The sequence below is a fragment of the Anomaloglossus baeobatrachus genome, chromosome 8, assembly GCF_048569485.1.
Source record: "Anomaloglossus baeobatrachus isolate aAnoBae1 chromosome 8, aAnoBae1.hap1, whole genome shotgun sequence".
Taxonomy (NCBI): domain Eukaryota; kingdom Metazoa; phylum Chordata; class Amphibia; order Anura; family Aromobatidae; genus Anomaloglossus; species Anomaloglossus baeobatrachus.
Window position 1 is genome coordinate 670,564 of NC_134360.1, and position 14,720 is coordinate 685,283.

Sequence of the window (14,720 nt, forward strand, 5' to 3'; positions counted from 1 at the left end):
GCAGTGGGCTCTGCTAAAGATTGGGAATAAATGTATGTTGTATGCGTGATGGAACGTGTTTTATAAAGGCTTTATTTGCATTCTGCTTTTATCACGCAGGTATCGCCCATCTCATACATGCGCATTGTGACCGGCCCGGCCATACACACTGGGAGCCGTCATTTATTGTCTGCAGTTCCACTGGGGGCCACGTTGCGTTTCTCGGCCCGTTTCCATGACAACATTGGCGAGTTCTTCCACGCTCAGAATTCCATTCTCAACTTTGCAGTTAACAGGTTTGAGTAGATTCAGTATTTGTGCATTATCAAATCCATTAGTTTATGTAAATGGTGGAACCAGCACTTTCTGTGCAATCTGCCCCAAATTTGTCATTAAGACAACAATGTAGAGACACAGTATCTGACATTTAGAATGTGCATGACTACATGTAAATGGTTAGAATTTCTGTGAAATCCAGTGTATAACACGGTGCTGAAGGCGGCACTGTGCCTGGATGCCGCTGTGTGCTCGCGGTGGTGTCAGACGTAACAGGCTGCACTCTTGTCAGTGACGCCGGTCTCTCAGATATTTATCTAGCATATCTCTTATCTTATAAGAACATTTATATATTTGTGAATTAATTTCTTGAGGTTTGTAATGCATTTATTTAATCACATGATGGCAGTGTTGTAACATTGCTAGTTTGCATGGTACACTTGTTGGTTTTTTTTCAGTCTGATTTTTTTTTTTTTTTTTTATATATATATATTCTTGGTTTCAGGGATGATTTGGTACAGATTGGAAAGGGGGCTACAAATGACAGCTTCATCATGCGCACAGTCAATGTTGGCTTTACAATATTAAGGGTATGGGATACTGAGAATCCTGGAATTTCAGATTATGTTCCCATTCCTGTCCAGCACAACATATACCCGGCTCTGAAAGACGACGCTGTGGTTGGGGATGTGATTTGCTTTGCATGCCCAATAATTAGCCAGGAAGGTAAGACGCTATTATTCGCTCTCTTGCTCTTTTTCGCACTCTTTCTCGCTCTTTGCCTCGCACCTTTTTTTTCTTCCCTCTTCTACAGTTGACTTTGGAGTCCTGTTACGCAATAAGTAGCTGTCGGCAAAACAGTGATTTTACGAACCACTTTCCTAATGCACCATATGCATAGACCCTCCTTCTGCCAGACTCCTCTAGCCGCGGCTTATCTTGTGACAACTAAGGATGAACACTGTGAAATTGAGCAGTTTTTTTTTTTTTTCTTTATTTCATTTTTTCCAACATCAGATTGGAGCAAAAGAAAAATGAAGGTGACCATTAGAGTCCTGTAGAATCAAAAAGGTGAAACAGTCAGCAAGGTGGAGCAGCCGGTGGAGATACTAAATCCGTATTTCACATCTGTCCTCTCCCAAAACACTAATGCAAGCATCAACAATAATCATGATAGAATTGATGGTCAGGAGGAGGCCAAGGTGACAATAAGCAAAGGAGAAGACTCAGCCAAGTTATAGGAAACCAAGTCCCCAGGAGCAGACGATTTACACCTTAGAGTCCCAGAAGAGAGGAAATAATAGCACCACTGCCATAATCTGCAATAAGTCATGGGGAACAGGAGAGGTCCCTCTAGATTGGAAAAGGGTAAATGTGGTTCCCATCTACAAAAAGGGGGAAAAGGAGGATCCAGGGAATTACAGGCCAGTAACCCTGACCTCCATAGCAGGAAAAAGGAGGATCCAGGGAATCACAGGCCAGTAATCCTGACCTCCATAGCAGGTAAAAAGAGGATCCAGGGAATTACAGGCCAGTAAGCCTAACCCTCATAGCAGGAAAAAGGAGGATCCAGGGAATCACAGGCCAGTAATCCTGACCTCCATAGCAGGAAAAAGGAGGATCCAGGGAATTACAGGCCAGTAAGCCTGACCTCCATAGCAGGAAAAAGGCGGATCCAGGGAATTACAGGCCAGTAAGCCTGACCTCCATAGCAGGAAAAAGGAGGATCCAGGAAATCACAGGTTAGTAATCCTGACCTCCATAGCAGGAAAAAAGAGGATCCAGGGAATCACGGGCCAGTAAGCCTGACCTCTGTAGCAGGAAAAAGGAGGATCCAGGAAATCACAGGCCAGTAATCCTGACCTCCATAGCAGGAAAAAGGAGGATCCAGGGAATCACGGGCCAGTAAGCCTGACCTCTGTAGCAGGAAAAAGGAGGATCCAGGGAATTATGGGCCAGTAAGCCTGACCTCCATAGCAGGAAAAGGAGGATCCATGGAATTATGGGCCAGTAAGCCTGACCTCCATAGCAGGAAAAATGAGGATCCAGGGGATTACAGGCCAGTAAGCCTGACCTCCGTAGCAGGAAATATCTTCCAGCAAATTGTCCATGAACATTTACTGAGGTCCCTGGAGGGGAAGACATTCATTTCCAGAGCCGCACGGCTTTATGACCAATAAATCTTCAGACCAACCTGATTTCCTTCTATAACAAAGTCCCTGAATGGTTGGACCAGGGCAATGCCATGGATATAGTATATACCTGGCTTTCAGTAAGGCATTCGATTAAAGTATCACATAACGTCCTCATTGAGAAAATTATCAAGTGCAGAATCGACAAAAAATAAGTTAGATGGATTCATAACTGGCGTAATGACAGGGCAGAACGAGTTATACTTAATGGCTACACATCAAGCTGGAGGAAAGCCAAAAGCAGTGCGCTACAAGGCTCTGTACTGGGCCCAGTGCTGTGTAATATCTTTATAAATGATCTGGACAACAAAATTATTGGGGAGCTTATAAAATTCACAGATTATAGTAAGATATGAGTAGCCGCCAATACTAGCGAGGAGAGCGAGCGCATTCAAAAACATAGACACAAGCAATGTGCCACATTAACAAGAACAAATGCAAACTCCTGCATCTGGGTAAAAGCATATATAGTATGGGAGGAATAAAACTAAGCGACACCACTGGGGAAAAGGACTGGAGCATAAAACTAAGCGATGGCACCGAGGAAAAGGACCGGGGTATAAAACTAAGAGATACCACCGAGGAATGGCAATGGAGAATAAAACTAAAGATGGGACCGAGGAAAAGGACTGGAGACTAAAACTAAGCGACACCACTGGGGAAAAGGACTGGAACATAAAACTAAGTGATAGCACCGAGGAAAAGGACCGGGGTATAAAACTAAGCAATAGCACTGGGGAAAAGGACCGGGGTATAAAACTAAGAGCACCGGAGAAAAAGACTGGAGCATAAAACTAAGAGAGAGCACTGGGGAAAAGGACTGGAGAATAAAACTAAGCGACACCACTGGGGAAAAGGACTGGAGCATAAAACTAAGCGATTGCACCGAGGAAAAGTACCGGGGTATAAAACTAAGCGATGGCACAGAGGAATAGGAATGGAGATTAAAACTAAGCGATAGCACTGGGGAAAAGGACTGGAGAATAAAACTAAGCGATAGCATCGGGGAAAAGGGCTGGGGCATATAATGGTGGATCCCAGATTCCACATAAGTAAACTGTGCGGAGCTGCGGCAAAAAATACGAACAAAATTCTGGGATGTATCAAGACAAGCATTGACTCTAGATTAAGAGAGGTCATTATTCCCCTATAATCTGCCCTGGTCAGACCCCACCTGTTATACTGCGTACAGTTCTAGGCCCCATTTGAAAAAAGACATTGATATATTGGAGCAAGTCCATAGAAGAGCAACCAAGATGGTAGATGGTCTGGAAACAATGTCCTATGAAAACTGAATGACTACCGTTGCTCAATCGCAACATAACATGCCATAAGTGATAAAAATATACAACATTATTTATCTGCAGACTGAGGCATAATTTTGATATGAAATTTATAATGTTATAATTTCCAATACATCAGTCTTTGAAGATGGGACTAACCCTCTGCAGGTTGCAATATAATTCTAGTTTCTAATACATTTATTCTTTTGGTTTACAGGGTTGTCTGGGACATGGAGCTCTTCCTCGAATGCCCTTCAGATTGATTCTAGATCTGGTGCCGCTGTAGCAAAAGAATCTGGACATGTTACTGTATATTATGAAATTCCAGGGCTGCTGAAGACCTACCGAGAGGTAATGGACTCTACAACTAGCTTTTGATCAAACGCACAATCCACAAAAAATACAAAGTCTAAACCTCGCGTTAAGAGCATAAATGTGGATCTGGACTTCAACTCCTCTGAGCCCTGGGGACTGGATGGTTTACTCTCACATTTTCCCATTTATTTTTTTTTACTGGATCCTGAAAGTTTGCTTTCTATAGTGATAATCACATTGTAGATCCAGAAAAATGAAGTCCAGTTACATGGCTGTGCTCTGAGTCCCAGCTTTCATTATTTACCAGACATAAAAGAAGACCCATCAGCTCCGATATGGCTGGACCCTGCATTACATGTTAGTTTTAGCAGATAAGTGCAGGGATTATGGCAGGAGTTGTCCAGTTTAGAAGGGTTCTGTAAAGGGGATTTGTCTTCTCTTTTGACTTCTAAATCCTGCAGCAAGAGGCCCACACCACAAAAAAGAAAATATATAAAATATTATTATTATTTATTATTATAGCGCCATTTATTCCATGGCGCTTTACAAGTGAGAGAGGGTATACGTACAACAATCATTAACAGTACAAGACAGACTGGTATAGGAGGAGAGAGGACCCTGCCCGCGAGGGCTCACAGTCTACAGGGAAATATCAATTATTATAGAGTTAGAAAACCTATAGAATCATACAAAAATGTGTTCACATTCATGGAAATATCGAAACATAAAGGTGGATTAGTAATGTGAAGGAGTGTACTGAATCCTAGGAATAATAAATGAGCTCATATAGGAACATAGTGGTTACAAAGGAATCCATATCAAATAATGTGCAAGAGTGACCTAGTATAGAGAGTAGTACGGAGTATACACGATGCTACCAGTAACAGACATGATTTAGTAGAAGACTAAAATGTATAGGCAAAGGTAAAGCACCTCAGTATAACCTAAACCCACACTTATAATATCTGCACCCCTCCGTGCATTTCACATACCGCTTTCTTATCCCCTATGTTCATCTCTTCCCCTTACTAATGCAGTACCTTGCAAAAGAATTCACTCTGCTTTGGCGGTTTACCTATTTTGTTACATCACAACCTGTATTTAAATATTTTTGTAATCCATTTTGTGTGTGACTCATTAACACTCAACTCTATGGTGGGGAAGTGCAGTGAGAAAATTCTAGGCAAAAACTAAATTTATGGGATAAAATAAAGAAAAATTTCCATGTGTGCGGTGGTCTGATCACTGACAGGTGAACCCCCACCCCTGTAACCTCTGCAGTGTGCAGTGTATGGTCTGAGCACTGACAGGCGGACCCCCCACCCCTGTAACCTCTGCAGTGTATGGTCTGAGCACTGACAGGCGGACCCCCCCCCACCCCTGTAACCTCTGCAGTGTGTGGTGTATGGTCTGAGCCCTGACAGGTGGACCCCCCCACCCCTGTAACCTCTGCAGTGTGTGGTGTATGGTCTGAGCCCTGACAGGTGGACCCCCCACCCCTGTAACCTCTGCAGTGTGTGGTGTATGGTCTGAGCACTGACAGGTGGACCCCTCCACCCCTGTAACCTCTGCAGTGTGTGGTGTATGGTCTGAGCACTGACAGGTGGACCCCCCACCCCTGTAACCTCTGCAGTGTGTGGTGTATGGTCTGAGCACTGACAGGTGGACCCTCCACCCCTGTAACCTCTGCAGTGTGTGGTGTATGGTCTGAGCACTGACAGGTGGACCCCCCCACCCCTGTAACCTCTGCAGTGTGTGGTGTATGGTCTGAGCACTGACAGGTAGACCCCCCCACCCCTGTAACCTCTGCAGTGTGTGGTGTATGGTCTGAGCACTGACAGGTGGACCCCCCACCCCTGTAACCTCTGCAGTGTGTGGTGTATGGTCTGAGCACTGACAGGTGGACCCCCCCACCCCTGTAACCTCTGCAGTGTGTGGTGTATGGTCTGAGCACTGACAGGTGGACCCTCCACCCCTGTAACCTCTGCAGTGTGCGGTGTATGGTCTGAGCCCTGACAGGTGGACCCCCCACCCCTGTAACCTCTGCAGTGTGTGGTGTATGGTCTGAGCACTGACAGGTGGACCCTCCACCCCTGTAACCTCTGCAGTGTGTGGTGTATGGTCTGAGCACTGACAGGTGGACCCCCCCACCCCTGTAACCTCTGCAGTGTGTGGTGTATGGTCTGAGCACTGACAGGTGGACCCCCCCCACCCCTGTAACCTCTGCAGTGTGTGGTGTATGGTCTGAGCACTGACAGGTGGACCCCCCACCCCTGTAACCTCTGCAGTGTGTGGTGTATGGTCTGAGCACTGACAGGTGGACCCCCCCACCCCTGTAACCTCTGCAGTGTGTGGTGTATGGTCTGAGCACTGACAGGTGGACCCCCCACCCCTGTAACCTCTACAGCAATGCTGGCTGTACTAATATGTCTCTTCTGAAAAGAAGACACTCAGCACTCTGCTTCTGTGGTCGGCCATGGCGAGGTCTGTTCTGAGGGGAACCTGTCTTATTAAACTGTTGTATGGTCTTTGCCACCGTGCTGCAGCTCCGTTTCAGGGTGGTGTCAATATTATAGCTTCGGCCATCTTTATGTAGAGCAACAATCCTTTTTTTCAGATCCTGAGAGAATTATTTGCTATAAGGAGCCATGTTGACCTTCTAGTGACCAGTATGAGAGAGTGTGTGTGTGTGATTACACCAAATGTAACACACCAGCCCCCCCCATTCACACCTGAGACCTTGTAACACTAATGAGTCACGACACAGAGAAAAAAAGGCTAAGTGGACATAATTTGCCCATTTTCACTTAGGGGTATACTCAGGTTTATTGTCAGCAGTTTTGACACTACTGGCTTTATATTGAGTTATTTAGAGGGCACACAGTTTATACTGTTTACACTGTTATACAAGCTGCACACTGACACTGTACATCGTATCAAAGGTCAGATCTTCAGTGCTGTCCCATGAAAGATATAATAAAATATTTCCAAAAATGTGATGGGATAGAACCTGGCACCGGTTTATCTTTACTGCAACAGAAGGATCGGGAGTGTAAGTTTTAACGTCCTGACCCCCTCTCTCCCTCAACCTAGTCTATCGGTGGAAAGTTTGAGCCCCCCATACACGTCAGCTGCCAGAAGCAACTCGAGCTATACAACCCAAGGTCTTTAGTGACTCAATGAACTGAACGAGAAGAGGGTTTTTTGGTGACTGAATATTAATTTCTAGTGCTTATTATGATGTTTCTGTACATTACAGGTGGTAATTCGCTCTCCACAGAGAACACGAGTTGTGGATGCCAATGGAGAGAAAATCAATTTGCAGTCTGCAAATACTCATAAATTCCTTGTTGATATTGGGGAGAATGGTAACAATTTGAAAGGTAACAATGATAATTGATTCTATTTCAATCAATTGTATGACCGACCTGTCAGAGCAGGGAGAAACAAACAACATTGCAAACAATGGCTTACCTGTTCACACTGGTTGTTTTGTTTTTTCGAACATTACCCCAGCCTGGATCTTTTTTTTTATATTATTTTATTTTTTAAGCTTTATTTAGCGATTAAAAATATTCCTCTCTTTCAACTATTTTTACTTTTTTTCCATTGTAATTTCTTTCTGTTGGGTTTCTATTACATTTTTCACATCAAGATTATCACAAGATATTGCAGTTTTCTCTACAATATGTTTAACCCTCTATTGATACCATTTTAAAAACTGCACTTGTCAAAGTATTCAAAACTTCTCAGGAAGTTTAACCCTTCAGGTGCTTTACAGTAATTTGCGCAAAGAGTAAGGGGCACTTTGCACACTATGACATCGCAAGCCGATGCTGCGATGCCGAGCGCGATAGTCCCCGCCCCGTCTCAGCTGCGATATGGTGATAGCTGGCGTAGCGAACATTATCGCTACGCCAGCTTCACATGCACTCACCTGCCCTGCGACGTCGCTCTGGCCGGCGACCCGCCTCCTTATTAAGGGGGCGGGTTGTGCGGCGTCATAGCGACGTCACACGGCAGGCGGTCAATAGAAGCGGAGATGAGCGGTACGTAAACATCCCGCCCACCTCCGTCCTTCCGCATAGCCGGTGTAAGCCGCAGGACGCAGGTAGGAGATGTACCTCGCTCCTGCGGCTTCACACACAGCGATGTGTGCTGCCGCTGGAATGAGGAACAAAATCGTAACATCGGTCATTTCGAAATTATGGAAATGACCGACGCTACACCGATGATACGATTACGACTATTTTGTGCTCGTTAATCGTATCAAAAAAGATTTACACACTACGATATCGACTGCGACGCCGGATGTGTGTCACTTTCAATTTGACCCCACCGACATCGCACCTGCGATGTCGTAGTGTGCAAAGTGCCCCTAAGTGTTAACCCTAAGGCTACAGGCGCACGCTGCGTTTTTGCCGCATTTCTTGGGTGCAGTATTGGTACCAAAAATACATGCATTTCCTTCCCGAGCAAAGCCTGAGATTTCATTTTTGCTGTACGCACGTTGCTGCTTTTTTGGTTGCATCTTTGTGGTGACTACAAAGATGTAGCATGTGAATTCTTTTTTGCTTTTTGTCGGGGGTCGGCGGGGGATTGAACCGTGGTATCTGGCCCAATGCCAGTCCCCATATAAAATTTATATGGGGACCAGAATCCAGCGCAAAGGGGTAGGAGCAAGTACTTCATACTTAGAGTCACCGTCGCGGCTGTATGCTCCTGCAGCCGCTCATTCACTTCTAGGACCGCTCATTACCTTCATTTAGTATGCGCTGATTTCCCCACCCACCGGTCTCTGTGAATGGTTGCAGTCAGACGCGCCCCCACACTGAGTGACAGTGTGTCTGACGCTTTCAATCACAGACTCCGGTGGGTGAGTCTATATCATAAAGTAAAATAAATTTAAAAATTTGGCGTGAGGTACCCCCATATCATAATACCCAGCACAGATATAGCATACGGCTACAGGCTGCATCCCCCAACCATGTGCTTATTGTTACAAATTGGCGCAGTAGCCGCAAGCAGCCACCAATTTTGGTCATGCCTCGGGTCGTCCAGCAGGCTGCTTTTTCCTCCACGTCTAAGTGTGGCGAGGCAGCTAGGGCACATGCTGATTTGCCCCAGACAGATTCTATGTCCAGTGTTACGCCTGGTGAGCATGCTCAGCCTGATAGTGCCATTCCTGAGGCTAAGTCCTCAGTTCAGGCTACTAGACATGCTCCCACACTTAGTGTGAAAAGCCTCTTTGCTCAGTTACTTGGACTCTGTTCTGTGTCCAAGTCTTGTGTTGTGCCTACTGAGCATGCTCAGGCTGATAGTCTCATTTCTGAGAAAAGTCTGTGGTTCAGGCTACTGAGCATGCTCAGGCACTTAGTGCATTAAGGGCTAAATCCGGTAAGAACTTCACTGGGCATGTCCGTGAGGTGGCAGGCCCTGATAGGCTGGATAGCATCAGGTATCCTGATCATGTGGCCACTCCGGACTAGCTCACGGAGGCCCGCCCCTATGACCTGGCAACACACCATTGGTCATCAGACGATGACTGGTAAGGTGTTTGGGGCTGTGCTGCCCTTGTGTCGTCAGTGACATGGTGGTTCCGGATAGGCCGCTGGTGATGTCACTGATAATGTGGCACTCTGCTATTGGACCCTGGAGGTGCCATTGTGGCTCATCCTGGGTTTGGGGCAGACCCTAGGTGTTAAAAGGGCCTGGAGACCGCATGGAGGTGCGCAGTCTTCACATGCTCATACCTGTGATTAGAGCCACATTGCAGCTACAGCCACTAGTTCTGGAAGCAGTAGGTAGGGTTAGGTGTCCGGTGCCTGTCACGCCAAGATTCGTGGCTCAGCATTTTGGGGTCAGGTGCCGCGCTTCCCCTCCTATCGCTCCAGTCCTGTTGTAGCAGACCAGTGGAGTTAACTGTGCTGTGGCTGCTGCGTCTCCTGTCTGGGTGTGCCCCCTACACACATGGACAGTGTACCCCAGGAACTCTGTGGTGTTAACCGGGGAGTTCCTGGTTTGGATGTGTGTACCCTGTGGCGTGAACAGGGTTCACAATAGTCCTGGTCCAAGTGACGCCTAACTTGGATCAGGTACATATTATTTCAGAGCCACCCCAGCTCTCTATTATCCGCCTGACCTACGGGTTGCCAGCAGCTCCTTTTACCATCTTGGAGTACGGTGGCCCCCGACTGGCAATTGGGATATTCACCACCTTTTTCCTAATCTGCCAGACCCCCCGTAACACTTATCTTGGCTGTATATCAAAATAGGAGGAACAGCATGCTTTTTTTTTTTTTTTTTTATAACTTATTTAAATAAATAGTTAAAAAAATTTTGATACCCAGCCATGATAAAAACTGACATCTGGGGGCTGGTATTCTCAGTCTGGGGAGACCCGTGGTTATTGGGTACCCCCAGCCTTAAGATAGCAGCCTGCAGCCGCCCAGAATTGCCGCTTCATTAGATGTGACGATCCCAGCACTTAACCCTGCTCTTCCCAATTTGCCCAAGTGCGGTGGCAGTTAGGGCAATAGGGGGTTAATGGCAGCCCGCAACTGCCACTAAGTCCTAGATTAGTAATAGGCCGCGTCTGAGACCCCCCCACCCCCCCATTACTAATATCTGTAAGGGAAAAAAATAAACACAAACACCGAAACATCCTTTATTTGAAATAAAATACAAAAAAACACCCTCTTTCACCACTTTATTAACCCTCAAAACACCGCTGCAGGTTCGACATTAAACTACACGAGGTCCCACGATGATTCCAGCAGTACTACATACAAAGTCACAGCGCGTGATCATGGAATATGATTGCCCGCTGTGGACTTCAGGCAGAGACTGAGCGGCGATCAGCAGTGACATCACTCAGGTTAGCTGCAACCACAGGTGGAGCTTCCCACGGCCCTCCACCTATGACCGCAGGTAACCTCACCTCAGGGGACCTCACTGAACTGAGGTGTTTATTTCTTTTCACTTACAGATTAGTAATTGGGGGGGTCTCATACACTCCTCCCATTACTAATCTAAGGCTTAGTGTCAGCTGTCAGCTGACATTAACCCCTTATTACCCCAATTGCCACTGCACCAGGGCAATCTGAAAGCGCCTGGTTAAGTGCTGGGATTGTCGCAATTAATGGACTTGCACCACATTTGTGCTTTAGATGCACTCTGAGCTTGGTCTAACAAGACCTGCCCTTACTGAAAAGTGGACCACACGGTCATATCCCTTTCCAACAAACAGATGCAAAGTTTTGGCACAAATTTCTAGCTCAAAGTAAGCCACCTAGCAGTGGCATAACTAGCGTTTGATGGGCCCTAGTTCACAATTTGGACCCCCCCATGTTGGTCAGATGTATGCATATGTATGTATGTATACACTTGGCGTTCTAAATCCTATACAGAGTTACAAGTTGCCCTCCCCCCACCCCCAATATGTAGTAATGTCCCCCGTCCTCTTCTAATATACCCCATCCTGGCCCCCCCATCCTGGTATAAATGTCCCCCATTCTAGGCCACAACCTGGTATATTTGTCACCCATCCTGGTATATACTGTCCCCCTGCTAGTATCTACAGTCCCCATCCTGATATATACTGTCCCCCTCCTGGGGCCCTCCTGGTACATATGTCCTCATCCTGGTAAATATGTCTTGGTTCTAACGGCATCCCCCAGTGAGCAGGACCGGTATCTTTCATCTGCGTCGGTGCTATGGCAACACATGACATCATTTTCATGTGCTGCCCTCAGTCACTGGGACGCAGATGAAAGCTGACGGATTCTGTTTGGTCGGCAGCGTGCATCGCAGTATAGGGACATGACTGGTCTCGATGGTCAGCGATGCATTTCAACTCGATGGGCACCCTCGGGCGCACGACAGCTGAGGCAGGGGCTAGGGTCTCCGGGCCCCCTGCATCCCCGAGCCCGGTCGTGTTCCCTGCGACCGCAGTTGTTTTGCCCCTGTCACCTGCTATATGGTGGAAACTTAAAATATGCCAACTTTAAAGGGGATTCCCACAAACAAAGTTAATTTTAATCAATAGATCTTGCAATGATAATCTCCACAATTGGACATTATATAAAACTAGCTGTACTTCCCGGCTTCGACCGGGTTAATAACTGCTGTTAACAAAATAGAATGTATTAACAAAAATGTATTCTCCACACAAAAACCATAAAACAAATAGAAATGTAATTATTAAAAGGCAAAAACTAAGCTAATAGAAGCATTTCACAACATATATTTCAACACCACAGATATTCCACACAGATTTAACTAAATTGGCCAAGTAATGTGCTCCGTCTGTCTCTTTCCCCGTCTGTCTCTTTCCCCGTCTGTCTCTTTCCCCGTCTGTCTCTTTCCCCGTCTGTCTCTTTCCCCGTCTGTCTCGTTCCCCGTCTGTCTCGTTCCCCGTCTGTCTCGTTCCCCGTCTGTCTCGTTCCCCGTCTGTCTCGTTCCCCGTCTGTCTCGTTCCCCGTCTGTCTCGTTCCCCGTCTGTCTCGTTCCCCGTCTGTCTCGTTCCCCGTCTGTCTCGTTCCCCGTCTGTCTCGTTCCCCGTCTGTCTCGTTCCCCGTCTGTCTCGTTCCCCGTCTGTCTCGTTCCCCGTCTGTCTCGTTCCCCGTCTGTCTCGTTCCCCGTCTGTCTCGTTCCCCGTCTGTCTCGTTCCCCGTCTGTCTCGTTCCCCGTCTGTCTCGTTCCCCGTCTGTCTCGTTCCCCGTCTGTCTCGTTCCCCGTCTGTCTCGTTCCCCGTCTGTCTCGTTCCCCGTCTGTCTCGTTCCCCGTCTGTCTGTCTCTCTCTCTCTCTCTATCAGTCTCCCAACCGACATCTTATTACCCCACATATAAGCTTCTTATACTATGAATGTCTTTTGTTCCTATAGCAACCAATCACAGTTCCTACAAATAACCTGTAGTTCCAGGCTCCATTTACTTTAATGAAGGCATGTTTCTTTGTCGCTCCATTGGGAGACCCAGACAATTGGGTGTATAGCTTCTGCCTCCGGAGGCCACACAAAGTATTACACTTTAAAAAGTGTAACCCCTCCCCTCTGCCTATACACCCTCCCGTGCATCACGGGCTCCTCAGTTTTGTGCTTTGTGTTGAAGGAGGCACACATTCACTCAAGCTCCACATTTTAGTCAGCAGCAGCTGCTGATTATATCGGATGGAAGAAAAGAGGGCCCCAGGGCCCCCGGCATGCTCCCTTCTCACCCCACTAAGTCGGCGGTGCTGTTAAGGTTGAGGTACCCATTGCGGGTACAGAGGCTGGAGCCACATGCCGTTTTCCTTCCCCATCCCTTAGAGGCTCTGGGAGAAGTGGGATCCTAACCGGTCATCCATGCACTGGGACCGGGCTCCCTCCGCAGCCCCTGTGGGAATCTGCCGGACAGGAGACTTAATATCATCAGGGACAGGCCCTGCATCCAAAAGGTACTCTGTGTCCCCTTGGGGACGGTGTATGGAGCGCTCGTGTCACAGACACTGCAGCGGCTGCTGTATTTTTATGACGACCGGGATTACCGCGCCGACCGTGCTTGTTTGTCGGCCGCGGTATTAAATTTAGTCCCCGGCTTCTGCGGCCTAGTACTATAACTCCCGCCCCCGGGCCTGCCAGTCAGGGGTAAGGGCGGGACGGTCGACCTGACGTCGACAGTGAGGGCTGGAGCATACTTTAGGTGTCCTCCTCCCCCCTCACTGATCACTGTGGGGCACCAGATTCCCGCACTTTATTAGTCGCCGCCCACGGCCCCCTCCTCCCCTGAGAGCTCCGGCAACCATTTTTACAATCATTCTGCCGGTGGAGGATTTCAGGAACGAGCTCTGCAGCTCTGGGAGGCCCAAGGCAGGGAATCTGGTGGACACACAACCGCTTTGGGCAGTCGGTAAGCCACACCGGTCACCAGTGCTGGTCCCCCCAGGGTGCCGAAGTGTATATATTTATTTATATATCTGTATACATTTTCTCTGTTCGGCCGCATTGTTTTTGCTTTTGGCTATATACCCTCAGTGATCACTCTCCTAGGAGACAACAGCATGTCGTTCACAAGGAGCAAGGGTGCCAAGACACAGGGTTATTTTGCAACCTGTACCTCTTGTGTGGCTATGTTATCTGCAGGTTCCACCTACCCTCACTGTGAGCAATGCTCGGCCCCTGTTGCACTCGCTCAGCCGGAGCCTCGGGCACTGGTGGGACCCTCGGCTCAGGTAGAACCGCCGGCTGCCCCTATCCAGGTGGCAGGGACAGAGTTTGCAGTTTTGGCTGAGAAACTCTGAGTCGCTTTCACAATCCATGACTCAGTCTATGGACAGATGATCTGCTAAGATACTAGAAGCCTTGCAGTCCAGACCGGTCCTTACACAGGCCCCGGGCACTGTAGGATCATCGCCCCCAGGCCCCTCTCGGGCTGCGCCGCAGCGTGCTCCTGGGGTGGCCCCTAGGTCTCACGGGGAGGACTCCGGCACGGACCGCAGTCCCAGACCGGCTAAGCGGGCTCGCTGGGAATCTTCCCCGACTTCATCACGCTGTTCGGGGTCTCAGCTTGATGACTCTCTGGAGGATGAAGCGGATGTCTCAGCTCAGGGCTCTGAACCTGACGTTGCTCTCAATCTTGATACACCTGAAGGGGACGCCATAGTAAATGACCTTTATAGCGTCCATCAACCAGGTGC

General features: G+C 47.8%; 1 protein-coding gene across 1 annotated transcript in view; it reads left to right on the top strand.

Moving 5' to 3' along the window:
- Positions 1-14,720, top strand: part of NUP210 (nucleoporin 210) — a 315,482-nt gene that overhangs the window by 258,775 nt on the left and 41,987 nt on the right. Inside the window, exons 31-34 of the mRNA XM_075321239.1 lie at positions 100-275; positions 761-981; positions 3,948-4,081; positions 7,305-7,428. Of these exons, the coding sequence (XP_075177354.1) occupies positions 100-275; positions 761-981; positions 3,948-4,081; positions 7,305-7,428 (655 nt within the window). The remainder of the gene's footprint in view (positions 1-99; positions 276-760; positions 982-3,947; positions 4,082-7,304; positions 7,429-14,720) is intronic.